The sequence below is a fragment of the Solanum stenotomum genome, chromosome 8 (assembly GCF_019186545.1).
Source record: "Solanum stenotomum isolate F172 chromosome 8, ASM1918654v1, whole genome shotgun sequence".
Classification (NCBI taxonomy): Eukaryota; Viridiplantae; Streptophyta; class Magnoliopsida; order Solanales; family Solanaceae; genus Solanum; species Solanum stenotomum.
In genome coordinates this window covers 42,073,126-42,100,345 of record NC_064289.1, presented here as the reverse complement: position 1 = coordinate 42,100,345, position 27,220 = coordinate 42,073,126, and the positions used below count along the sequence as shown (strand labels likewise).

The window sequence follows — 27,220 nt, the reverse complement described above, 5'->3', positions numbered from 1 at the left end:
TTTTCATTTCTAGTGTTTAATGTTTAAAGACTTGAGTTGCCTCTTTTGGCCAATGAATGTTTTACATAAAATATTCTGAGTATCTATTTTGAGACATTGAGTTTAAACTTTACTTTTAAAGTTCTTTTATTGTTGAGTAAGTCTTCCGCTGAGTATTCAGCTAGGCCAAGGGTTCGCTTGGGGTTTGCAATGGTTCTCGAGTGCCGGCCACGTCCAGAGTGTATGCTCAGGGATTGACAAGTAGCTTGTGGAAACATTTTACCTTTGTACTTATACTTGAGCATAAATTAACATGTTTTCCTAATCATCCATTGGAGAATTAAGCTAAATCCATAAGTGTTTTCACTTACCTCGTCTTGCAAATATGAGGGTTTCTTCAAGAACCCTAGAAGAAATTTTAAGGTTGTTATTTTAATCCTTAAGAGAAAAGAGAGAGAGAGAGTGTTGGAGTTAATTCTCAATTTTTATGTGTTAAAAGGAGTGGAAATAACAACCAATTCTTATCTTATATTGAGCTTTCTTGACCCTTAAAAATATCCTCTAGAACCTCCTTCTTTTTAGCTTCATTTTCAGCCACTAATTGGTCAAGGAGGTGATGCACCTGCTTATTCACATCAAGCTGTTCAAAAGGTCAAAGTAGGTGATTTTACCTACTTTTTCCTTTTCCTTAGTTGGGCTTAACTTACATTGGGCCTTGGCAGATTTGGCTGCTTAGTTTTAATTTCATTTTTATTTTATTTAACTTAGTTTGGGCCTCAAGTGAGTCCATTAACATAGGCCTAAATCTGATCCATGTTATCCCTTATTCTTCTACTCAAGTTGGGCCAGAATTAGTGCAAGTAGGTGGTAGTGTACTTGGCCCAATATGGTCAAAGAATCTTAGTAGGTGATGCACCTACTTGGTCATTTAAGTTGGTCAACAAGTTTAACTAGGTGATGCACCTACTTGTCACCTACTAGCTTAGTTAAGTCAAGCAAGCAACTCACTTATATTAATCCACTCTCTAAATATTGATCCTTTTTTCTTTGATCTTTAAACTCAATTACCACTTTACTATTTCGAGTTTAAATACTTCTGTCAGGGTTAACTTGGTATGCTGAAACGTGCAAGGCATCACATCACCTTCCAATCTAGTTTAAACTAACACTAATCTTATATACATGGTCCCTCACCTATATGATATGTCTATGTCAAGTATCATATGAATAGAACAAGCATATGCGTAATAGATGATGTTACAACTTGATTCATTTGCTTGTTGATTGTGACTGTTGAGTCGTGCATATTAGGCATAGTGAGTCGTGCATTGTAGAATTGCTAGGTTGGTCTGATTTTTGTGTAGATTGTAATTTGAGGAAGTTTGGTTGGAGTGTAAGGGGTATTCGATTTCTAGCTAGATGCCTTGTTTATTAGGTTGCTTCCTGGGTACCATGTTGTTGGTACTCACCGCTTGCTTTTACACTTGTGTAGGTTTTGAGCCCAAACCCGTGTGATCTTCTTCTTCTTCTTCTCATGACATTCGAGGCTCGTTGGAGGATTTGAGAGATAGACGATTGTCATCTTGGTGGGTCCTCTTTTCCTTTTTCCCTAAAGCTTTGTTCTATTTGAAAAACAAAGATTGAGACTTGTATTTATCTTTCGAATTCTGTATTTTCATTAGTGGCTTGTACACATAACAACTAGGTTTTAGGGTATTGTTTAGAATTAATAAGTTTTCCGCCTTTGTCTTGTTCTTGCTTTACTGTTTTCCGCATTTCTTTTGTTTTCGTTGGGTTGAGACTGACTTGTCTTAGAGGAATAGACAAGTGTCATCACGTTTATTTTTGGGTCGTGATATTATTGAAATGTTGGGAGATGACATAAATGCCTATTTGTTAATACTATGGGGTGTTTGAATTTATTTTTCAATAGCTTATAAGCTAAAAAATAAAAATCATAAGTTGAGTTTTGACTTTTAACTTATTTTTGTACTTTTTAAATAAAAAAGAAAATACTTAAAAATACTTTTTGTCTTTATGAGATAACTCCAAAAAATTTTAAAAACAAAATCTAATAGTCAAATGATGTGTCTGGATCGACTTTTTTTTAGCTTATAAGCTGTCACTTCTTTTTTTTTCAAACAACTCCAAAAATAAAAAAGAACTTAAATATCAAAAGCTACTTTAGTGTTTGGTCATAACTTCCCAAATATTTTTGACAAATTATTTTAGGGTAAAATTTTAAAATAAGTCAATTCAAACGCCTTCAAAAACTTTTTAGTCAAAACACTCAAAGTCTGTTTGGAAAGCCACCAGGTAATTGGAATTGGTGTAATTACTAGGATAGTAATTCCTAGCCTAGTAATTACGCTGACCTGTTTGTTTGTCACATTGTAATTATAAGTGTACTGTTTGGCTGCACAAGTGTAATCATAAGGTTCTATTGAATTTTAAAAATAAAAATTAATTATTTAAATTAAAATATTATATTAGACAAATAAGGGTCTTTATAAATGATATTAAATTGAATATTTAAGATATATATTGTCTTTTAAAAATTTATTAATTGATAAACATATGCTCTTAACTAATATTATAAAAAATAATTGATTTATTTTTTTAATTTAGTATATTTTAATTAAATTAATCATAAAACTAAAAATACAGAATTTATATGAACATCATGAAATGCATGTTTGACAAAAAGATTAATATTATAAACATACTGTCATAAAATTATAAAACATTTGACAAAAAGATAATCTATAAAGTCTAACTTAAAAAAATAGCTTGCAATGTAAAAAATCGAGTCAATACTCCTAAAACAAATGAAATTGAAATATAACATAAGTTCTAAATTCAAAACAAAATTTTAACATAATACTCTTATGTCAAATTTCAACATAACATACAAAAATATGATTTAAAAGAAAATGAAAACGTAAGTCCATAACTTTATTCAACAACGAATTCAACTTTAATTTAAAAATTATTTACTAACAAAATTATACTAATACTTTTTTAGATAATACGAAAAATTGCATGAAATCACGTGAATGTAAATGTTGAGAATAAGAAGGAAATGAAATAAAAATAAAAAAAATATTTTTAGAATATATTAGAATAATAAAAATAAAAAAGAATTTAAAATAATAAAAATAAAAATACACTAAAACGAAAAAAATTTAAATAGAAATAAAAGTAAGAAATTAAAAAGTAATCAACTTGTAATTACACTATGTAATTACCAGCAATTCACAGCTCCTGTGAATTGGAGAGTGTAATTACACCCTGCCAATTACACTCAATTACTTGTTGATCAGGTAATTACATGATCAACAAAACAGGACAAACAATGTAATTACACCCAATTACACCAAATTCAATTACTAGGGTGACCTTCCAAACAAGCCCTTAGGGGTCGTTTGGTAGAATGTATTGGCAAGACTAATGCATGCATTAACTCTAGGTATTATTAGTCTTTTATTTGGTACACTTTACACTCTATTGTGTATTGAATAGTGTATTACAAATACTATGAATTTCTAAGTATTAGTAATGCAAAAAGAATTTAATGCATGCATTAGAATGATTAAAGACCAATTACCCTTCAAAAACACTTTTACATGTTTTCCACCATAATGATGGAAGATATATTTGTAAATAAATAATTTTATACAATACATACTATTTTTAATACATCAAACCAAATAATACAAAAGAAATAATCTATATATAACTAATACAAACATAACTAACATAAACCTTTCTAATACAATTATTATTAATATACTCCATTAAACATTATTTTTATATACTCTGCCAAACCAAACGATGCTTTAAAATGAAGCAATGCAAACTAATTGGTTATAATTAACACAAGGGTATTTTGGAGAAGTAAAAAATGGGTAGATTGCAATATATAGATACATTTTCAGTTTCAGGATTAAAGCAAACATACAGTACTTCATTGCAGTCTTTCGTCTCCTCTTCTGCTGTGTGTTGAGGCGTTCGAAGCACGCAAAAATGGCACCCAGAGGAAGACCCAGAAAGGTTTGAAATTTCACTTTTTTTTCTTTGCATTGTGCTATACTGTTTTCTTCCACTGTTGACTGGTTTTATTCGCAGCGATTAAGCCGAATGGACGCAGCAACTGATGCCATGACAGCTTTCGGATTTGACGAACGGCTTGTTCAGAAAACAGTAAAACAACTTCTGAAGGTAAGCGTTAAGAATCTAGTGGGTTTCCCTGTTTTGGTTGCCTACGTGATTTTGGAACCATGGAACTCGTTATTCCTGCGATTTTCTGGATTATGCGTTCTTCTTTTGGACTTAACCTAATGGGTTACGTGAAATTTTGCTTATATATCGTCACTATTTTTAAGGAATACGGTGGAGATGATGGATGGGCCTTTATTGAGGAATATGGCTACAAAGAACTCATTGAAGCTATTCTTCGTGATCAAGAGAGCAATGATGAAGACTCTACGAAACAAAAGGTTCAAAACTCGATGACTTTTGCTGAAATTTTTTCTTTGGGGAAAATGTTTTACTAATCAATTCTGTGTTATTTTCCAGCTTTGATTGGATATAATAGTAAATGACAAATTGTAATTGTACGAGGAGTAGATAGGATAGTTGGACTGCGTTTTAGTGATCATTTTTCCTATTAAAAATTTGACAACAATGTCTAATTGTTGATTAAAACAAGTATAGCAACAGTGTCTGTTGATTGAAGCCAATTATAGGTAGTAAGAGTTGGGATATTTGTGCATGGGAAGGAAGATATGTTCTGTTTTGGTGGAAAATATTTTCTTTGAAGAGAATAGTTTTCTCAACATAGAGAAATACTAAAATATAATTCCATCAAGGAATATATATGTTTGATAAACATTTTTGTCTGTACCAAATGCTCCCAGTCCTACAATTTTGAGTCTTGCTATGAATTTTACATGTATTAAGAAGCATAAACCTGCAGCTTTTAAACACTGTTCATGAGAAGGCAGATTGTGAGCATGACTTGGAAGTTTCTTTCCCACCTATACCAATTGATAAATTGATCATTGGGACTCATTTTGTTTGACAGCTAAATTTGTTCTTATTATGAATGTTAAAAAAGTTTGTCTATTCAGTTCTATCTCCATTCATTCAACATAGCTACATACCCAAATTACATTACAGTATTTTTTAAAAGTAGAATCGAAACCTTTTACCGTAAATGAAATATGATTTTCTGTGAAACCCTGTTTTAAGTAATGTATACTGACCTATATAAGCATATTGGATAAACTCATCTTACTATATTGGAATCCTTTATTTTCTTATGTAAGATATACCAGTAGGGTAGAACTAATTCTGTCCAACGTATATTTGAAGATAAAATTGAGTGTCAAACTGATGATTATTATTTCCTTTAGTTCGATGGATCTGAAACTATTCTACTGGTCTGTATATCCAAGTAATAATCCCTTCTTTGAACTGGGATCTGCTAGAGAAGTGTGTCAGTTCAAGCTATTAACAAAACTCCAGCAGAAAATTTTAAGAAATTACTAAAAGTCGGTGATGTTCCTTACAGCTATATTGCAAGCTTTTCTGCTAAATGGAGTTGAAGTGGAAATTGCTTGTTAATGCTTGATCCATCAAATAGAGGACATTGTTTGTCTTTATTGTAGCATCCTGCAGGCTGTGTCCTTGTGCAGGCTGTATCCTTGTGTCATCTAACTGTTGGTGAAGAACTGTCATCATGTCAAGTGGAGTCTACTGCTCAATTTTCCTCATTGCTAGTGTTTTGGCTGCTTGTGCCATTCATGAATTATTATAGCTCGTGTTTACAGTAACCTGTGGTCTGTCAAACGTCTCCACTTCTGTTGGAGAAAATGGTTCCTTGAATTTGTTAAAAAATATGTAAACCATCTCATTTAAATCAATAAAGGTGAATCTTACCAGGGTGTATCTATAGGTTGGGGAATGGGTTCACGTGAATCCATGCTCCTCTTCATAGACCATGTATAACAATGCTATATTTTTTTAAAACTAGTTTTAGGGTACACACTCTGCGCATGTACATGAGTACAACTTCTAAAAATTACATAGATAGGAGTATTATACAATGTATTTGAGTTCCCAAAATAATGAATATTGATGTCATTTAGCTTTAGATCTATAAGAAAGAGATCCAACTCCACTGAAGTCCTCAGATACCTTATTATGTCTGTGGACTTTTATGAGAATATGAAAATTATTATTTTGTAACCTACTTAAATAAGCAAGTTACCGAAGTACTTTTGTCAAGATTCTTCAAAGATTTGTTGAATAAGACAAAGTACAAATATGATATGTAAATGTAGTATACTCCACGATTTCAGTGTTATTTTTTATAATCTTAAGCATTGAAATTTATTAAGTATTATTATTGTAAACCTTTTAAAGACTAAGTCCTCAATGAGATTTAACTTTTTAAATATTCTTGTGACATTGTATTTTTTTTCTTATATTAATTTAAAGTTAAAAAAGAGAGAGTACAATATCATAATTAATTTAGACTACACCATTGCTCAACCTTTTTAATTGTGTCAGGTCCTTTAAGCCCCTGCCCTATGTAGTATGTAACAAACTTTAGCATAACAAAATTGTTTTACTATGTCACTTTCAGCTCCTAAAGTTTTAGCTACCCAGTTGTTTTTTTTATACCTGTTTTCTTTGTGCATTCTCTAATGTTAAAAAGCTTACAAATTACAATAACCTATGATGCCAATACTTGAATTGAAGTGGAGTTATAGAAGAATCTATTCCAGTATGAAATTTTTGTTATATTTGAAGTCATAAAACTAAAGACATAATAATTAAAATATAATTTTCGAATGTGAAATTTACTCTACATATAATAAAGAAGTCTATCAACATTTCCCTAGAGCTTACCATTAAAATGTTATTTCTGGCTAAGCTTGTATATATAGGGAATCAGCTATATGGTTTAATCTGTGTATAGCATGTAGTGCCAGTTGCATGAAATGATTGTTGATTCAAAGTTTTCACCTCTTCTTCGATATTGATATGCTTGTTACTTGATATCATTGCCGCTAGAGTTGTATATGAATATGATGGATTAGCTAAAGACCTTGAATTATAGCAGGGTGTCTCCTCACAAGTGGAAAGTGCAGAAGACCCTGCTTTACAAAGCATCCTTGGTCCCTCAGGCACTCTCGTTGATTCCACAGACAACAAAGCTGGTACTACTGTCGGAGAAACGTCATGCTCTGAGCTTGTCAATGCACCAGCACCAATATATGTTGAGCTATGCAGAAACAAACAAGACATTTGCAGTACTGGTAAGGAACTGTTAGTGTGTACTAATTCTGCTGCTTGATTTGTCTAAGTTTCTGTTTATGGAGTAGCAATTTAGCTATCAAGCAATGGAAATCAGTTTAACAAAGTAGAAAAACACTTTGCCAAGCCAATACATGAGTAACATTCATCCAAATCAGATAAATTAATTTAGTATACCAACAAATCAAGGAAGATTAGAATACTTGGATTGCAAGTTCACTGACGAAACTCACAAGGCCGATGGGGAAGTGAGGCTTGATACCCAGGGTGGGGAGATTGATGATGATGTCACACATCGTATTGGTGTAGGGTGGATGAAATGGAGGCGCGCATATGGAGTGATAAGATGGTGCCACCAAAACTTAAAGACAAGTTCTATAGGGTGGTTGTGTGGTAGTTTGACCAACTATGTTGTATAGGGTGGAGTGTGACCAGTTAAGAACTCTCACGTTCCAAAGATCAAAGTAGCGGAAATGAGTATGTTGAGATTGATGTGTGAGCTTACTAGGAAAGATATGATTAGAAATGAAGATATCTAGGATAAGATAGGAGTGACCTCAGTGGAGGATAAGATGCAAGAAACGAGGCTAAGATGGTTTGTGCATGTGATGAGGATATGCACGGATGCCCCAGTGTGGAGGTGTGATAGGTTGACTATGGATGGTTTCAGAAGAAAAGGAAGTAGGACAAAATAAGTATTGTAGAGAGGTGATTGGACAGGAAATGACGCAACTTCAGCTTACCAAGGATATGATCTTAGATAGGAGGCTATGAAGGATATGGATTAGGATAGATGGCTAGTAGATAGTTGAGAGTTGTCGCACTTACTGCTCCATAATAGTAGTTGTAGTTGTTTTTTGGTCTTCAATTTCTGTTACTATTTGTTTTTTCTTGTACTTCGATTGTAGTGTTATTTCATTGTTGTTATTGTTCTTTTTTAGAAGGCTTTGTCATGCTATCTTTAGTATTTTATCACAACTCTTCACTTCCATATTTCTTTTCCCAAACTGTTCTTCTGTGTTATTTTCTTGAGCTGAGGGTCTATCGGAAACAGTCTCTCTACCTTTTAAGGTAGGGTTAAAGTTTGCCTACACTACCCTTCTTAGACCCTACTTGTGGGATTACACGTATGTAATTGTTAACAGAATAAGGAGGATATAATATTGCATTCTTTTCTACTGCAGCATTTAATTTTTTTTTTCTTTTTTCGCAATAGTCCACTCGTGCTGAAACTTGAATGTAAACTCTTGCTTCTTTTATTTATGAAACAGTAAGAGTGCCTATATGACTTTGAGGTCCATGTTATGAAAATTTCCCTAATAACCCTGTTTTGCATAAGTATTTTGCCCCCCACCAGTTGAAGGAGATGGAAATAGCTGGAAAGACGTAGTGGAAGGCCAAATCTCTACCCAGAAGGAGATGGGTAATGCTGTTTGCTGTGATGGTGGGAATTCCAAGAATCAAGTGCAATCAGGGAGCAACTCTCATGATTTTGCTTCACCTCCAACTTCCTCCCCCTGCCCAGTTAATTATTTGAAATTGTGTTCTGGGAGTCATGTGCAATTAGGGAATGACTATCAAACTGCTTCACTATGCCCGGTTAATCATGTCGCCCCTCCTGTTGATCATCACCCTACAGCTCTTCCTTCCTCAAAGGTAATCACAATTTTTAGGTTGCTATTTTTTTTACATGGATTAAGAAGTATGAGTCAGTAGCCTTTTAAACAATGTTCATGATAAGTCATATTGTAAGCAGGACATGAAGTTCCCTTTCCAAATATATGAATTGCTACGTTCATACTGTTTGATCATGAATGGTTAAAAATCTGCCTATTCAATTTTACCTGTATACATACATTCAATATGCAGGAAAACAGCTTCCTGCAGGCTGTATACTTGTGTCATCTAATTTTATTGATGAATAATTGTCCTTATGTAATGAGGAGTCTATTGCCCATTCTTCCTCATTGCTATTGTTTGGTTGCTTGTTCCTTTCATGTATTATCCCTCGGGTTTTCTATAACCTGTGATAGTGATTATTCCATCATGTGGTCTCCTTTGCTGTTTGGAAAAATGGTTCCTCAAATCCGTTAAAAGATATGTAGAGCATCTCATTGAAATCAATATAAGTGGGTCTTACTGCTAACTTAGGTTGCTCTAATCAATCATTTACGTGTTCTAGTATGAGGATCCACACAGTCATTTATAAATTTCTTTGTAACTTGATCTACTTGAGTATTTTGTCTGGGCATGATTTTCCGTGGCACAAATAGTAGATGCTTAGAGGGAATGATTTTCTGTGGCACAAATAATAGATGCTTAGAACTGCTTTAAGCGTTATTGATTCACATATCCTGTGGGTCTGCACTAAAAATGAATGTGTATTGGTGATTAAAGTACATCTTATCACAACCTTTCCTTCTAGTCCAAGACTGAATGTTATGGTTCTGCAAAGCCGGTAGATTCCTATTGCAGAGCCTGATTGGCACATCCCAAAGGCAGGGAATATTACACAATGTAGAGCTAAGTCTGTATTGTTGAGGTGGTATTAGTCACCCCATAGAGCTACTTCAGGGCATGTCTTGTGCTTGGTAGACTTGTAACAGTGCTTACATTGTAATTGTGGGATGGTGCAGAGAGAGGTTATCATATTTTCTACCCTGCTTCCTCCGGTATGAATGAGAAGATGGAAGGCTTGCTTTGTCAAACTTGTTAGTATAAAAATCCATGTCCTTTATTCCGCTCATCAACTTGCTATCTATTCATGTCTGCATATTTTTGACAATTGATTAGATCATGCCAGATGAATATTGGACTGAGTCTGACTTAAATGAAGCAACATGACAATAAGGATTTATATAGCCGACCCAAACTTGAATGAGGCAAAACTTATGCTGTTGATTTGAGCATGCTAGATGATGCAGTCACTTGTTTCTCTTATCGTGCTCATCTTTTTTTCTACTTTACGCCGAGTGCTTTCTCTTAGTTCGAGTTTATCCAGCTCATCACACCTGCTTCCCTTGGTCTCTTAGAAATAAACGAAGCATCTTTAATCCCAGCTTCCTCTAAAACGTTCACCTGGTTCTGAGACTGTCAGCTATTAACAATAAGAGCTGCTTCTGAATCAAGCCCAATAAGCAATTAAGTATTCTTTTTGCTGTAAATGTGAACCTTAAAGAACCCTATTTCCACCCTTGTCCTCTGTATGCATCTTATGTGTGATAAGTCAATTCATAGATTATGCATCTTATGTACCATAAGTCAATTGATGGATTGTCTTCTTCCTTTTATTATTGGTTACAACATACCAAAGAAGAAACAAGACACATGTTTTATTTCTGAGTCGAACTCCCGGATCTATATTTCACCTTTGAACACATACAGTTCTTAGACTGCTAGTCTAAATTGTATGATATTTTTAACTACACGGGGCTGAGCCACATTTGCTTATAGTCTCCATTCGGGGTACATTTAGTTGTTATTTCTGGTTGAGTTTTGTATAAATAGAAAACTAGCTACAGGTTCATATCTGTATTGCATCGAGTGTCAACTGCCAACTATATGAAATGCAATGACGCTGATGAAAATTTTCATCTCTCCTTCAATATTGATATGATTATTACTGATGTTCATTGCACCTTGATTAATATATGCATATACTGGAATAGCTGAAGACTTTTGAGTTATAGCAGGGTTTTTCCTCACAAGATGAAAGAGCAGAAGACCCTGCTTTATTAAGTACCACTTGTCCTTCAGGCACTCTTAATTCCACAAACAATGAATCTGGCAATACTCTAGGAGAAACAGGATGCTCTCAGCTTGCTGATGCAGTAGAACCTACACACGAAGAGCTTTGTGGCAACAAACAAGACATTGGCAGTACCGGTAAGGAACTGATCTTCTGTGCTAATTCTACTTCTTGATTATGTGTAATTCGTCCATGGTGTAGCCATTTAGTTGCGAATGCCAAGCAATGGAAATCAGCTTAACAATGTAGAAAAACATTGAATCTGGCTGCCTGGCCATTCAACAGGAGATTCTGAAATTGCGGAGTGCTTACTCCCAGTAATTATATTGAAGCGCATAATTGGTTCAAGATCATGAGACGTTAAGAATAAAAGAAGACCCCTTTTATTTAACATCCTTTATTTAGAATCTTAGCCTATTATTTATTTATTTATAATTCAGATATTGTTTATAATTAATTGTTTGTTGGACCCATCAGATCAGTTAGCTAAAAAACGGATCACTCCTTTGCTTTTGGAAGACAGCCACGTAGTTTCATTATCTCACTTCTAAGCCTTCTATTTCACTTTTATTCCATCTGTCATCTTTTAGGAATAAAAAAACATCCAAGTCAATAGACCAATAGATTAGGGAGGCTGCACTATTGCATTTTTTTTTTTTTATTGTAACTGCAGCAGTTACATTGATTCCAATAGTTCAGTCGTGCTGGAACTTGGATTGTGAAATTTCCCTAACAACCCTGTTTTGCAGAAGTATTATGTCTCCCACCAGCTGAAGGATGTAAAGACATAGAGGAGGACCAAACCTCCTATATCCAGAAGAGGCCGGCTAATGTTTTTTGCAATGATGGTGGAAATTCTGGGAGTCGAGGCAGTAACTTTAATGTTACTGTACCTCCAACTTCAGTTAATAGTGTGCTTGCCCCTGCTGATCATATCCCAACAACTCTTCCTTCCTCAAAGCGAGTTTGCCTTCAGCCACCAAGAAGGTCATTTCCTTGTTATGGCTGGATTGAAAGTGACAGTGAAGAGGATGCTGACGACTTCATACTATTACCACCAATGAAATGCGTAGGGATTTAGTAAATAAATAGTTGGGTTGTAGGGGCTTACTTATTTAGCCAAAAGACCTTTTCAATCACCATGCTTGATGCTTCTTCCATTTAGTTTCTCTTTTCGGTTGTCACAAGTAATAGACCATACATGAACCTTAAGGATGAACTTCCACCATGGATGCCAGAGTTGTTCATTTTTCCTTATGTAATATCTCTCTCAACCTATCCAATATGACAGACAGAAAACTGTTGCTAGGGTAACCAACTGAATTCAATTCGATATTGGTTTTGCAATTTATTGCGCTTCACAATTTGGTTTTATTTTACAGAAAAAAGGTTTAAAATGTTCTCAATTTATTAGAAATTGTTTAAAATGTCCTCCTTCCGCCTATTGGATTACTTTTACCCCTCCCTTGTTTATTGGGTCAAATATGCCTTAAACCTATTACAAATAGTTTAAATTTACCCTCTTTGTACCATAAAAATTGTTTATCAACTAATAAATACTAGAATGATATTAATAAACTAGATAACTTAAAAGCGCAGTAATCCATGACCTCATTAAGATGATGAATAATCATTTTCTAATAGCTGAGTATTAGAATATTGGCCTTGTCACATATATTAAGAACTTGAAAGATTATAAGATTCTTACTCTTTAATGAATTTTATTTTCTACATATTTTCAATTATAATATTTGTTTTTTGATATAATTGGCTTCTTAATATTGAATGATTTTTCATAGATTAGTCAATTATCACTTTCTCTATTATTTGGTACATGTGCATGCAAAGTATAAGATATTCAACTTGATGACCTTTTATTCATTCTTTAGCTAGTAGCAACTAGTTTTTCTTGCTCTTCCATGTCATTGTTCATAAACACCCCTAAATATGCCATGATGAATTTATCACATGGAAGATATCAGTTCCTCGTATTCTCAAATGTATGTTCCTTGAATATTCTAGAGCTAGTAAATCATAAAAAGATCTCATTCAGTTTTTAAAAACTTTTTAATCATATTTTAAAAACTAAAAATATTTTGAAATACATTATTTTTGAAAAAAAAAGAACTAAAGAATTATGAACAAACCAAGTCACATCCAATTTATTGACTATCTCAAGGAAGTTGGATAAGTACTAATACCAAATGTCTTGGCCCAAATACTACAAAATATTTCATACTATATTTATTTATATTATAAAATATATTAAAAGCAGACACCTTTTCACATTGAGGGATTGTGATTTTTTCGATAGGTTGTGACTTTTTCAAAGAGTTGTTACTTTTTCAAAGGATTATGAGTTTTCGATATCGCCCAATCTTTACAACATTTTGGAGATATGATTAATACAACAACATTTCAACTCCCAATAAAATATATTAATAGGTACAAGTACCTTATCAAGTTGCGGCATAATTTATTATCTCTTTGTTGTCTCTTCCTCAATTCTGATTCCATCAAGAATGCTTAAAACATTTTTATAATTCAATAAAAAATAATAAAAGATAATTTTTTACAAATCATTGGATAAAATACTAATGTAAGTTGTCGGAAAAAGTGATGACAAAAAGGAAAAGCTCACAAAAAAAAGTAGATACGAACCATAAATTGTCATTGTTGTGATCAGTTATTTAAGAATTGAGTAGTTGAAATAATTTTCTTTTTATATGTTGAATGGAGGAAAACACTACATGAAAATTATAGTTATGTTTCATTATTTCTTTTGGTTAAGATCAAAAGTATACTTCCAAGGAATTGTCGAAGTTCCACACAAATAAGGGATGAAATTTATCACGAAGAAGAAGATACAACAACGGTACGATTTGCCTAATTTTTATAGATAGTTCCTGAAGAGACGCAACCGAAGGGATACACCCGTCTAAAGGGACACAGAGTTGAAAAAGTGGGTTTAAAGGTAAAAATAAAATAAGGATTAAAAACATAAAAGTACGAAAGAAAACATAAAATAAATTCTGAATTCTAAGGGTGCCACGTAGGCGAGTCTAGGATTCTCTTTTATATATATACTAGATAACTGAAGGCCCGTATATGATCCCAATATTATTACTTACAAATTTAATAGCAATTTTTTATAGAGAAATTTTAAGTGTTTACTATTAATTTTTATTATTTTTAAAGAATAAATTTGTTAACAATTTTTTTTAGTTTTTATAGATAGTTCCTCAAGAGCAATACCGAAGGGATATACCAGTCTGAAGGGACACAAGAGTTGAAAAAAGTGGGTCTAAATGTAAAAATAAAATAATGTTATAAAATAATATATTGTGGATGTCCACTACACCAAAAAGTTACTACCTTACTTCCTTTCATTATGAAGATAACCTCAACCTTTATGAATTATGATCATTGTTCTTGTAACCTTTCACCTTCATAACCTCCTCCATTATATTCATGTTTAATGTCATGATTGTGACTAACCTTTTGTATGCCTTTATGTTACACTATAAATAGAGGCATAAGGATTCATTTGTACACACTTGAAGATTTGGTGAACACTTGAAGGAAAGAAAGTTATCTTATATTGTTCCTCTTGTCTTATATTCTTCTTGTTTTCATCTTTATATTATTCTTTTGGTCTTAAATTTTACAACACGTTATCAACACGAGTCTCTAACCAACTGAGATAGATGAACAAGTAATCTTTCATCACATCAAGTACATAAACTATTACATTATTCTAATAAACAGATCATCTAGTTGAGTCAAGCTATTCACTCTTTTTATTACTTATTTGAACATTTTCGTCTTCACTTTGAGAAGTCCAAAAGTAGAACATTAAAACTATTCAAATTGTTTTCCTTTCTTGTATGTCTTTTATAGATTTTTTTTCTTGTTGAATTAATGAAAAAAAGTTATCACTTTGATAAGTCATTTAAATTAGGGATAGTAGTAATTTTAATAGTCCCATGAAGATTAACAAAATTTGGCTAATGAGACTCTAATTTTTTCCACTTTTGAGTTTCTAGTATCAATTTATTAATGTTGGAATTGGTATTTAACTTATTAAGGTGGGCATATTATACCATTGGTTGACGTATTATACCATTGATTTTGTATTTCAGTTACTTGAATAATGATTTATTAGTACATAAATTGGGTGACCTATTATATTATTGTTTGAGGATAAGACGATTGATTCAAGTTTCATAGCATCAAGAGGATAAGGTATTGGGTTTGAGTCCCATCAAATTATGGCCTAAAACATTTTTGCATGGGTAAGACATTGACTTTGGGTCTCAATGAGCTATTTGATGATATAATGATGACTGAGAATTGATATGCTCTTGATAAAAATCATGAAATCCGCTCAATTGATTTGCTCTATTCTCTCATGTGAATGCCGTAGCAGTACATAATATGCCTGAAAGATGACATGTGGTTGTATGTATGAACATGAACATGGTAAAATATTAATGATCATCATTGTTGTAATTAAAAGGAAGAACATTATGAGCTCTTAAGATGGTCCTTCAAATGTGAAGGTAATATTTGTCCATCAAAGTGGTATGAAAGGTTTTTGGACAAATTGTTTCTTAAGATGGTCCTTCAAATGGTAAGGAAATTTTTATCCATCAAAGTGATATGAAAGGTTATTGGGCACATAGGGTTGGTGCAACCCAATTTGAAAGCTTTGTAAATTCTCCATCCAAATAAAGATATACAAAGTGGTATTACATTTAGTACTTTTAAAGTGATGTTGAGGTGAGTCAAATAAATTTGATAATGTCAAAGCTAAATGACTAATAAAAATTTACGGAGCATGTACAAATTGTTATGGTCATTTAGTCATATACTTTGAGTACTACACAAATACTATGGTATGTTAAATTATGAACTATTAAAGGACAAAAGAAAGAAATAATTCTTTCTTAGAAAGGTTGTGGCCATGCCCAAAATAAATATTGTTGTTTGGCAATAGAGGCGGACCCACACTACAGAGAAAGGGTGCACGTGCACCTGCTAACTTTCGAAAAAATAATATGTATATATGTATATCTATTTTGAAAAACTGGTAGAAATTATGGTATAGTTAACAGTGCACCCATGAAATGCATAGAAGTTCCCTTATGTTACTGGTTCAAGCTAGAATTATCACCCTTGAGAATAGGGTTCGAATCCAATTAAAGCTTTTTTTAAAATTGTTTTTATTTTAAGTTTAGTTTAGAGCTCATATTTGTGCTAAGATTATACTGGTGCATCCCAAGTCTTCAAATCCTGGGTTCGCCTCTGTATGGCAACACAAATTTGTCATTGATTGTCAAGAAATAAGTCTGGCATGTAATAATTTTAACTGTGACAATAATAATAATTTTCTCCTTGAAGGATATGGTCACCATAAGAATGGTGTTGCGAAATTTGTGGTAGTACACAAAATTAATTGAGAGTTTCGAAAGGACTAATTTGTTACTATCCGAAGGAATGAAATTGTTCATAATATTGAGGTTGTAGTAAGTCTCAAAACAATTTTTTTAAGTTTCGGAGGAATTCAAAAGAAAAAAATATTAAATTGATACTATATATTATGGGAAGATTTAATATATCTTCAAATTACTACAACCAAAGTGGTTATAAATATTTACGTATAAGATTACTCATTTTTCCCTCTTGTTTGTTGTATACAAACATGTGCATGATGATGAAATCACATGCAAAAGTAAACTAGAAGTTTACTAAAATAAATATCAGTTGACCATTCCGATTCAAATGTGATGCACAAGAAATTGAGAATTCACGTGGCTATATGTTGACGAAATAAAAGATTCTTCAATAATTCTCTTTTGTTTCTTGTTTTCATGATAAAATGATCATTGTACCAACTAAGGTTGAGATTGTATACCCTGAAATTATTTGGAACATATTAAAAGGTGAATTTGGGCCCGTTCACCTGCCATGTGGACCATTTACTATTATGATTTAATAGATGCATCTATGGTATGGTCACATATGCATTTGTATCAACTTACAAATTGATTTTTTGTAAGGTTGTTTGCTCGAATTATTAAATTAAGAGGCGAGTTTCAAACTATAAAATTATGTTGATAATGCTGGTTGGTTTAGCAGAAATTGTATGCCTCCAATTATTGCTAGACCATTGATTTTTAGAACAAATCTCTCAAATAAAATTTGGTATGAGATGAGTTTATTTAACATGTATGCATCAAGCCTACAAGGTTCTCCCATCACAATTGGTTCAGGGTCAGGAACCAAACAATTTCCATCCAAAAATTTGATCTGTGCACATATGATTTTATTGCTCCACCACGCACAAAGATTGATCCCCAAATGAGGCTGGGGGTAAATGTTAGATCCTAACATTAGGGAGAGATATGCTTAGCAGTTGAAAATTATATCCGGGTGAATTATCTACATTCTCGTTAAAAAAAATGTGAACTTGAAGTTTAAGAGATAATTCATTTGCAAAATGTTGTAAATAATTTACCAGATGTGTTTGCTGATAGTCCTTGAAATATAAAGTCTATGGTATGCCAGAAGCGTGATAGACTAATCGATTCCAAACGTAAAACTCCTTGAGGAAGGAGAAGAGTAAATTATCAAAATGGGCATGATAATGAGGTAAGTGCTTTGAAAGCACTACGACATAAAACTTCATAAAACCTTGGCAAAGGTTTAGGTACCTGGAATAATAAAAAAATAAGAGATCTCAACAAGTTATGTTGTATTGGAATCGAGTCAAATGACCGTCGACGGTATCTTTGATATGAAGTAGCACTCAATGCTATAAATGATTACGAGGATCTTGAATTCAAATGTCATATAGTGTGGATAAATAAATGATTGGCCAAATAAAATGCACTATTCAAGTATATTTTGTTTCACTTAGAAAATGATGTTTTTGAGCTTGTAGTTCATAGATCAAGATATAATGTCAGTGCGATTTGTGCCTCGGGGCATGAAGGGTTTTCACAAAAATCCTGACATTATTAATGGAGATATATCGTGTGGTGGATGCAATGAAACTTGTTTCAGTATGGCTATAGATGAAATACTTGAATATGTATAATAAATGATTATTATGTCTAACTAGATGATGAAGGTTATATGAAAATCCTTAAAGGATTCAAAAGGTCTTAAAGCAATTCCATTGAGTACCCAATGGTTCTGAGACTGCTTAACACAGAGAAAGAATCTTTTCGATTTTATGAAAATGATTAAAAAATATCATGTATTAGTGAAATTGGTGCACTTAAAGATTATTGGTTATGCAAATGCTAGAAGATTATTTGATCTACCTAACGAAAATTATGTGAAGGAATTGTCATCTTTTCATTCAAGTTATGCCAATAAACTAACAAATCAAGTGACTCAACACATAGAAGAAGCGTGATTTTCTTTGAGAAGAAAAAATGATTTTAAAAGAAAATTGAAATGATCAATCTCCGAGTCACAAACTATTTGATTATGTAGTTGCATAATATTTATTTTATCCGCATAAAGCTCGACCATACATTGGATATTTGTTTACATGTGGAGCCACAACAATATCTTGCATTCAAAGAATCAAACGTCAGTAATCAATTCTTCAAGTCATGCAGAAATAATATTGATCTATGAAGTAAGTTGGGAGTGTGTTTGGTTGGAATAATGATCTATTATATTAATATTGGACAAATAATAGTTCAAAATTCTTTTTTCATACATGATAATGGCGAGATACATGTTCAAAAGAACCGTTGAAGTGATAATCTCGTAAACATATTCACTAAGGATTTCCAACACCAATATTTGGGAAGTTGTGATATAAGATTGGAATGCATAGTCTCCGAGATATCAAGCAAAATTTTTATCAGGGAAAAAATATGTGTTGTACTCTTTTCCTTAGCAATGATTTTATCCCAATTAGGTTTTCTTGGTAAGGTTTTAACGAGACAACATTCAAAGCGTATTAAAAGATATGTGTACTCTTTTTCCTTCACTAGGATTTTTTCCCAAAGGATTTTATCTAGTAAGGTTTTAACGAGGCATATTATCTATGGACATCCAAGGGGGAGTTTTATAAAATATTATAGTGTGGATGTCCACTACACCAAGAAGTTACTACATTACTTCCCTCCATTATTAAGATAACCTCTACCTTTATAATCATTATTCTTGTAACCTTTCACCTCCATAACCTCCTCCATTATATTCATATTTAATGTCATGATTATGACTAAACTTTTGTATGTCTCTATGTTACACTATAAATAGAGGCATAAGGTTTCATTTGTACACACTTGAAGATTTGGTAAACACTTGAAGGAAAGAAAGTTCTCTTACATTGTTACTCTTGTCTTATATTCTTCTTGTCTTCATCTTTATATTGTTCTTTTGTTCTTAAGTTTTACAACAAATAAGGGTTAGAAACATAAAAGTACAAAGGAAAACATAAAATAAATTCCTGAATTCTAACTGTGCCACATAGGCGAGCCTAGGATTCTCTTTTATATATATACTAGGTAACCGAAGGCCCGTATACGGGCCCAATATAATTATTTACAAATTTAATATCAATTTTTTATAGAAAATTTTTAAGTGTTTACTATTATTATTTTATTATTTTTAAAGAATAAATTTGTTAACAAAAATATTAAATCAAATTTGATCAATATTTTTTTCCCAATCAAACTTTTAGCATAAATAAAATAATGGAATAATGTAGATTAATTCAAAAAAAAATTTCAGGTATAGTCAATATTAATTATGGGAATATTTGTTATTTTGGAAATACTAATGATTTAAATTTAATTTTCTTTTTTCTATCGCATACTAATACAAATTTATAGATTTTAAAAGTAATTTATTTGTTGTATTAAATTGTTATATATTATTTTCTTAAATGCCTATATTTTTAATTTACCGTGAACAAGTAAAAATAAGAATTAAGAAGCGTGCGTGCGCGCGCGCACACACACACACGAGGATGGAAGCCTAGTAAAATTCGTACTTCCCAGGTGCCATCCACGAGGGGCCAACCACGGTCCATGGTGTGGGCCACAATACATAGGTGGGTCCATGGATTTGTCCCTCAGAGGTTCACCAGGGCATGGACCATGACTGGACCTACGGATCGTAGGTGGGTCCAAAGTCCATGGAGCCGTGGGTCCAGGCAAAACTCTCTGACTACCAACCACGAATGAGTAGGACGGACCATTGGTCCATCCACGGTCCGTCGTTGGGGTCTCGTGGGTCACTGTTGTCAGTTATTTCTAGGGGCAGTTATGTCTTTTCCTAATTAATTAGTTCCTATACTACGTCGTTTTACCCTACACTAAGACCCCCAATATAAGCTTTTTCAACCCCTAAACTAACCCATTTACTTCATTCTTCCTATTTCACAAAAAGAAAACCAAATTCCTCTCCAAATATTCTCTCTCTAGAAACTTGAAGAAGAAGAAGAAGGATTCATCTAGGGTTTCAAGCTAAGGTCTCAATTCCTCCAATGAAGGCTAGAAATTGGAGTCAAGGTATGATAGTTTTCATCCATGGTGTTCCTAAATTCCTCAATTTCAAAGATTAGAATTCCCCAATTAAGTTAGGGTTTTCTTCAATTATCATGGGTTCTCTTTATTATTGATTTAAATGATAAGAATTATAATCTCTTATGCATGAATTGATGATACATGATGATTTTATGATGATTTTCCGCATGAACCCATGTAATCCCCATGTTTTCAAGTTATGAATCATATGATGTGTGATTTTGATCTTCAAGGAAGATTTTTATGAAATTAAGCATGTATTGCAAGCTTTACATGTATTTATGATGAAATCCATATCTAACCCATGTTTTCTAAGTATTGACGATTGAAAGTGGGTTTTGACCTCAAGAGGTGAATTATGGACTTATGCATTGTTTTATGAAATCTATGCAAATGTTTTAAAGGTGCATTGAGAGTAAAGTACCAACGATGATGTTGTTGTTGTGTTATTGAAAGGACATTCTCAAAAACAAATAACTAGCATGATGTGAAATGTTTTCTCACATAAAAAGGATTCTTAGGTTGAAAGGCTTTCTCACCTAATTGAATCAAAGACAATGAGCTATCTTAATGAAACTAGCTTGGTTTGGTTGTACAAGGGAACGTTTCCATGGATTATGAGATACGTCAAGATTTAATAACTATTTCGTGGGATATATGCTTAGCACCGAGCGGATATTGAATATGAGATGGAAGCTCTCCCGTAGTAAATGTTGGGTTTCCAAAGCAATCTCATGAGATGGAAGCTCTCCCATAGTAGAGGCTGGGTTGCTAGAAGCAATCCCCTTATCCCATAACTATGGGCCCCCATAGGTTGATTAGCTTGTGGATCCACTTAACCTAGAAGTTGAGGTTCTTCCTTCGGCAAGTAGAAAAATCCTTTTCGGTGTGGGAGACACCGGGGGATCATGTTATAGCTCACATGGTCTTAATGTCAGTTAAGGCTAATTCCCCACAAGTAATAATGAACTAAGGTTACTTCAAGAAGTATCGCATATGAGTTCAAAGTTTTTAAAGAAGAAGTTAGCTTGCATCGACCATGATTTATGACATGTTTTATAAGTCTTTTATATCATGTTTAAATTGGTCAGTTGAATGTCGTTAAATGAAATGTCCCTTTTAGCATGTTTTAAATGTTTTACGCATGACTATCATACTTGGTACATTATTTTGTATGTACTAATGCATACTCTTGCCTACATTTTCCCCAAATGTAGGGTCCAATATTCAGGGTGCTCAGTTTCGTGGCTAGTGGGTGATTTGATTGATTCCTGAGCTTTGCTTCTCTTTTAGACATGATATATGGGCTAGACCCAATTTCATTCTATTGTATTAGATGGCTATGATGAGACAAGAGTATAGACTTCCGCTTTTCATTTTATAAAATGTTTTGGACTTGGACTATTGTTTTACTCTTATTGTTTTATTTCTTATGTTATGAGAGCTAAGTGGCTTGTATGGAGTACTTAGGGGTTCTATACTCCACGTTACATCTAGGGGGTTCCCCTGGATAGTGACATTTACAATTTGAATCTTGAATTTGATAATTCAAAGTTAAATCCAAAGTGGATTTACTCTTAATTGCTTGATTTCAAGTTACCCACAACTGCTTTTATGGAAGGTATACTTTCTTTACTATTTGTGATTGGTGGCTAAAACCCCAAGATCTAGAGGTGCTCTAATGGGGTTGGGTGTTAATTTAATGTAGTGGGTATTGCACTATGCTCTGTTTAGTTGCTGTTCATGTATATATTTGTAGTGGGTATTGCACTATGCTCTGTTTAGTTGCTGTTCATGTATATATTTAGTCTAATTATCATGGGGTTAACTTAAGACTTAAAGTTGCAAACTTAATTCCTACTTCCATTCTCTGGTTGATGCTCGAAAGAGATTAATTTGAGTGGGTAATTTTCATGACCCGAGCCTACACCCTGGACGTGGCTGGCACTAGAGAACCATTGCTGGTCCCTAAGTGAACCCTCATCCTGGCTGGCTACAAGTGGAAGACTTACTCAAGCATACAACAACTTAAAACTAAAATAAATTCAATAAACTCAACCTTTTTAAAAGTCTGTACAATACTCAAAATAAAAGTAAATACAAAAACTCTTCAACTCGGTCTATCTATAAAGCCTCTACTATTACAGAAGGATATTGGGACAAGACCCACAACATCTCAAAAACTACTTACTGTAAGATAAAGGTGAAGTCCTCTGGAATATAAGATGGCTCACCAAAGCTGACTGGAATATCACATGACCTCAACGAAATGCCTGTTGATGATCCTGGATACCTGTATCTTCATCATGAAACGATGCAAGCCAAATGGCTCAGTATATGGAATGTATGAGCATGTAAGGGGAATTCTAAACCATAAACATAAGCTTGAACTTATGGAATGCGAGGGAGAATGCAGAACAAAAAGCTCCTCCCCAAGCTCCTCAAGTTCCAGTCGATCCTTTGGCCGAACAAGTTTCTTATGTGGAGTTTAGGGATGCTTTTTTAAGTATTGGCCCAAGCTATGACAGCCTAAGAAAATAGGGAGGTAGTGGTTCCTATGAACCCAAATATGGGTATGACGACTTCAAGGGTGAGGGACTTCACAAGGATGAATCCTCTGGAGTTTCATGGTTCCAAAGTTGAGGAAGATTCTCAAGATTTTATTGATGAGGTAGATAAGGTTTTGATGATCATGGGAGTTATGCCGGTGGAAAAGGCGGAGTTATCCGCTTACCAATTGAAAGGTGTGGCTGAAATATGATATAACAAATGGAAAGAAAGGAGACCAAAAGATGCGGGTCTTCTTGATTGAGAGAAGTTTAAGGCCGCTTTTCTTGATAGGTTCTTTCCCTTTGAGATGAGGGAAGCCAATGTGCTTGAGTTCATTAACCTTCGACAAGAAAGTATGAGTGTGAGAGAATATGCTCTAAAATTCACTCAATAGTCCAAGTATGCTTCGTCAATGGTTGTAGATCCAAGGGGTAGGATTAGTAAGTTTGTATCGGGTGTGTCTGAAATGGTGGTTAGATAGTGCAGAACCGCCATGCTCATTCATGGCATGGAAATCTATCGTCTTATGGTTCATGCACAAAAAATTGAGGAGAAAAAACTTAAGGAAAGTCTAGGGAGGTAAAAAGGGCTAGGACCAGAGATGGAAATTTCTCTAATGCAAGGTCCGATGGACAAGGTCGACCTAGATTTCGACAAAGGTTTTTGGTCAAGGTTCCTCCAATGCTCCTCCTAAGTTCAACTGTCACGACCCAACAGTACCTCCTAGATGTAACAAGGCACATAGAACCCTGAAAGGGCACCATGTAAGACACTTAGCATATCATAACATAAGAATAGAACAATAAAGAGTAAAAACACATTTCAAGTCCAAAATTTTCATAAAGGAAAGCGAAAGTCTAGACTTGTCTCAATAAAACCATCTATTACAATACTTGAATCAAATAGGGTCACAGTCCATACAACATAATCCAAAAAGGAAATACAAGAAAAGAACTACAAAGATAACATATGTCCTCGAATCATGAGGACTCACCAACAAGCTAGGAGAACAAGAAAATCCAAGCTTTAGCCACAATGATGACCACCTTGAGAACCGGACCCTACACTTTTGGAAAATGTAGGAAAAGCATGGGTTTGTACAAAAATACACTAAGTATGATAGCCATACATAAAAACCAAGAAAACATTCTAAAAGGGACATTTTAGTTGAATGCATCTAATTTACTAAGTTAAAACATCATTATGAAGATAGGGGAAAAGCATAAGTCATAAGAATATACATTACATTGACCATCATATCATAAGAGGAACATACCATAAATACCCTCAAAGCATACTTGTGCAATGCATGAATAAGACCCCATAATCTCACCCATACTAAGTAAAGCTTCTTGAGTAACCATAGTTCATAATTCATATTCTTGTTCATACTATTGTCATAGTGGGGAATATACCTTAACGGAGACAGACCATGTGAGCTTACCATGGAATCAGGTGTCTACCCCATACCGAAAAGGGGTTGTCCTACTTGCCTAAGGTAGAACCATACTCTTAGCTTAGGTGGATCCACTAGCTAAATAACCTATGAGGGCGCATAGTTTATGGGATAAGGAGATTCCTATTAGAAACCTGGACTCAACTAAGATAGAAGGTTTCCATCTCATGAGATACATACTTTGGGAACTCGAATTCAACTAAGGTAGAAGGAACCATTTGGAAAGCCGGACTTAACTAGTGTAAAATCTTTCATTGGGAAGCCAGACTATACTAGCGCAATAGCTGTCATTGGAAAGCCAGACTCAACTAGCGTAGATGCTTCCATCTCATATTCAATATCCACCCGGTCCTAAGCAATGATTCCCATGGATTGCATATTAAATGTTGTGCCGTAATTTCACTATCTTTAGAAAAATCACTTTTTGAAATGTTCTAAGTATAAAATAATTTGACAAAAATACTCAGAAAGAGTCTCCACTTAATTTTTTAAAGAAATTAAGAAAACTTAATTTAAAAAGACTCTAACAGACTAAGTCTTTATAAATTTAGAGAAAATGGGTAAGATGTTCTTATTTACGCTTCAAGAAGGTTTTTAAGGCATTTGAAGTGCCTGCTAACACGCGGTTATCCTACGACTTGACCAACATATTTTTTGACTATTTGTTAGAAAAAGATTTAACCTAAAAACAATTTACACTATTCGATTAACTTTGAAAAAATAGTTAAACAAAGAACAATTTTTATTTTTTAAGAAAAGGGGACCTTAATAGAAGCATTTGACTTGAAGATAAGTGATTAGAATTTTCACAAAAAAACTAGATTGATTAAGATTTGTTTGAATCATTTTTAAAATGATATTTTGTACCAATTTAAAAATTTATTAACCATCGGGATAGATTGTAAGGTTGGTGATTCTATGTCAACATCCTAATCCCTAACAATATGATAAATGCAACCTTTAGCAATCAATTTCCTCGCCATAGTACATGAAATGAATATATCTTTTTTGTTGCAGTATTACCCTTGCCGTCTCCAACTTTGTGGAATCTAATAATCATCGCTCGACAAAAGACATTGGCATAACAAGATATCAGAAAATCCACACCCCTAATAATATCAAACTCTAGCTTCTCAAGCTCCATTATGTGTCAGAGGTCGAATGAGTAACAATCTCTACAATAAAACCGCAATAAACCCTTTTTGCAATAATAGAGTCAGAAACTGGAGCAGGTACTTCAATAAGTCATCTCAATGACTCTTGTACTATGACAAACTTCTCAATAATAAATGGAGCAACATACGATAATGTTGAGCCTGGATCTATCAAATCATAAATAAAGTGAGAACAAATGGTTAGTATACCTGGCAATGCATAAATATACTTCTAGCCGCAACCAGAATTAGATGCTCTGCCATACCTCAACCTCTACCTGACAAAAATTGTGGCCCAATCTTGTAACACCCCGTATTCGAAACAGACAAAAATGCAGATTTTGAGAAGTTGCAGGTGCAACCCACGGTTGCCATCCACGGACCGTAGATCGGACCACGGTCCGTGCTGGTGGTCCGTGGTTCGCCACTGCAACCCCTCCCCAGCCAGCTCAAAAAATTTGCTAAGTCTCGACCCACGGTCCATAGATCAGACCACGGTCCGTGGTCTGTGTCCGTGGATCAAGACCTCCTTACTCAGCCTCTGTCACGAACTACGGTTGACCAGCACGGACCGTCGTTCGATCCACGGTCCGTAGGTCTGACCGTAGATCGAAGGTTAGCAGCCAGTTAGCTGAAAATTCTGATGGGTCAACTTCAGATGGTCATAACTTTTAGCACAAAATGAATTATGTGTCCCATGACCTATGGTTAGATAGATAATTGAATTATCTTTCCAACGCCACCGAGTTTGCTAAATTTTGACATCCGAGGAAACAGTTATGCCCATTTTAGTGAAGCCCTGTCGGGCAGACTCGACCTACGGACCCAATCGACGGACCGTCAATTGATTGACGGACCGTCAGTCACTCCGACAGCAGCTAATTCAAGGGTCTTTTGGTCTTTTCCTATTTTGTTTAACCCCTAAGATACGTCGTTTAGACCCTAAATCATGAGGTTTTAATTAGTTTAAACCTAGAAACATAACTAGAACTTACCTAAGTCAATTCATTAATCAAAACTTAGAAAAATTAGAAGCAAGAGAGGAGAAAAAGGTCAAGAACCCTAGTTCAAGAACGCAGTGAGGTTCCTTCAGTTCCAGCCCCAAAAATGAAAGATTTCTCCGTGGAATTCGTCACCAGGTATGTGGGATTTCACTAGTGGGTTCCTTTCGCCCAGGTCCCTAGAATTGAGTCAGATTCTTGATTCCATGATTATGAACAGACCTAGGATTTCTAGAATTTCAACAGATCATCATGAATTAGTTATTTAAAATGTTCCAAATCAGATTATCATGTTATTGCTCGGTTTATCGTATAAATTTCAGAACCCTAGCTATGTATTTCATTAGTTCTTGAATTACACATGCTAGGTCAGATATTTCAGTTATTCAGGTATACATGCTCCAGTTTTATGCCACATTATCAGTATATTTCAGCATAAACCCTAT

At 33.9% G+C, this 27,220-nt stretch overlaps 1 protein-coding gene and 1 pseudogene across 1 annotated transcript; both read left to right on the top strand.

The window, feature by feature from the left end:
* The window catches only part of LOC125873800 (uncharacterized), a 180,470-nt pseudogene that overhangs the window by 140,641 nt on the left and 12,609 nt on the right, over window positions 1-27,220 (top strand).
* Window positions 3,892-12,451, top strand: LOC125874736 (uncharacterized). The gene is made up of 7 exons (XM_049555748.1): window positions 3,892-4,032; window positions 4,108-4,200; window positions 4,365-4,478; window positions 7,112-7,307; window positions 8,645-8,961; window positions 10,995-11,190; window positions 11,803-12,451. The coding sequence occupies exons 1-7, from the start codon at window positions 4,006-4,008 to the stop codon at window positions 12,132-12,134; spliced, it is 1,275 nt and encodes a 424-aa protein (XP_049411705.1). The 5' UTR covers window positions 3,892-4,005; the 3' UTR covers window positions 12,135-12,451.

Excerpts from the sequence above, each read along its gene's own strand:
- LOC125874736 (XM_049555748.1), top strand. The coding sequence starts at position 4,006 with ATGGCACCCAGAGGAAGACCCAGAAAG. Across the intron at positions 8,962-10,994 it reads CAGCTCTTCCTTCCTCAAAG|CAGGGTTTTTCCTCACAAGA; the intron begins GTAATCACAATT and ends TTTGAGTTATAG. Across the intron at positions 11,191-11,802 it reads ACAAGACATTGGCAGTACCG|AAGTATTATGTCTCCCACCA; the intron begins GTAAGGAACTGA and ends CCTGTTTTGCAG.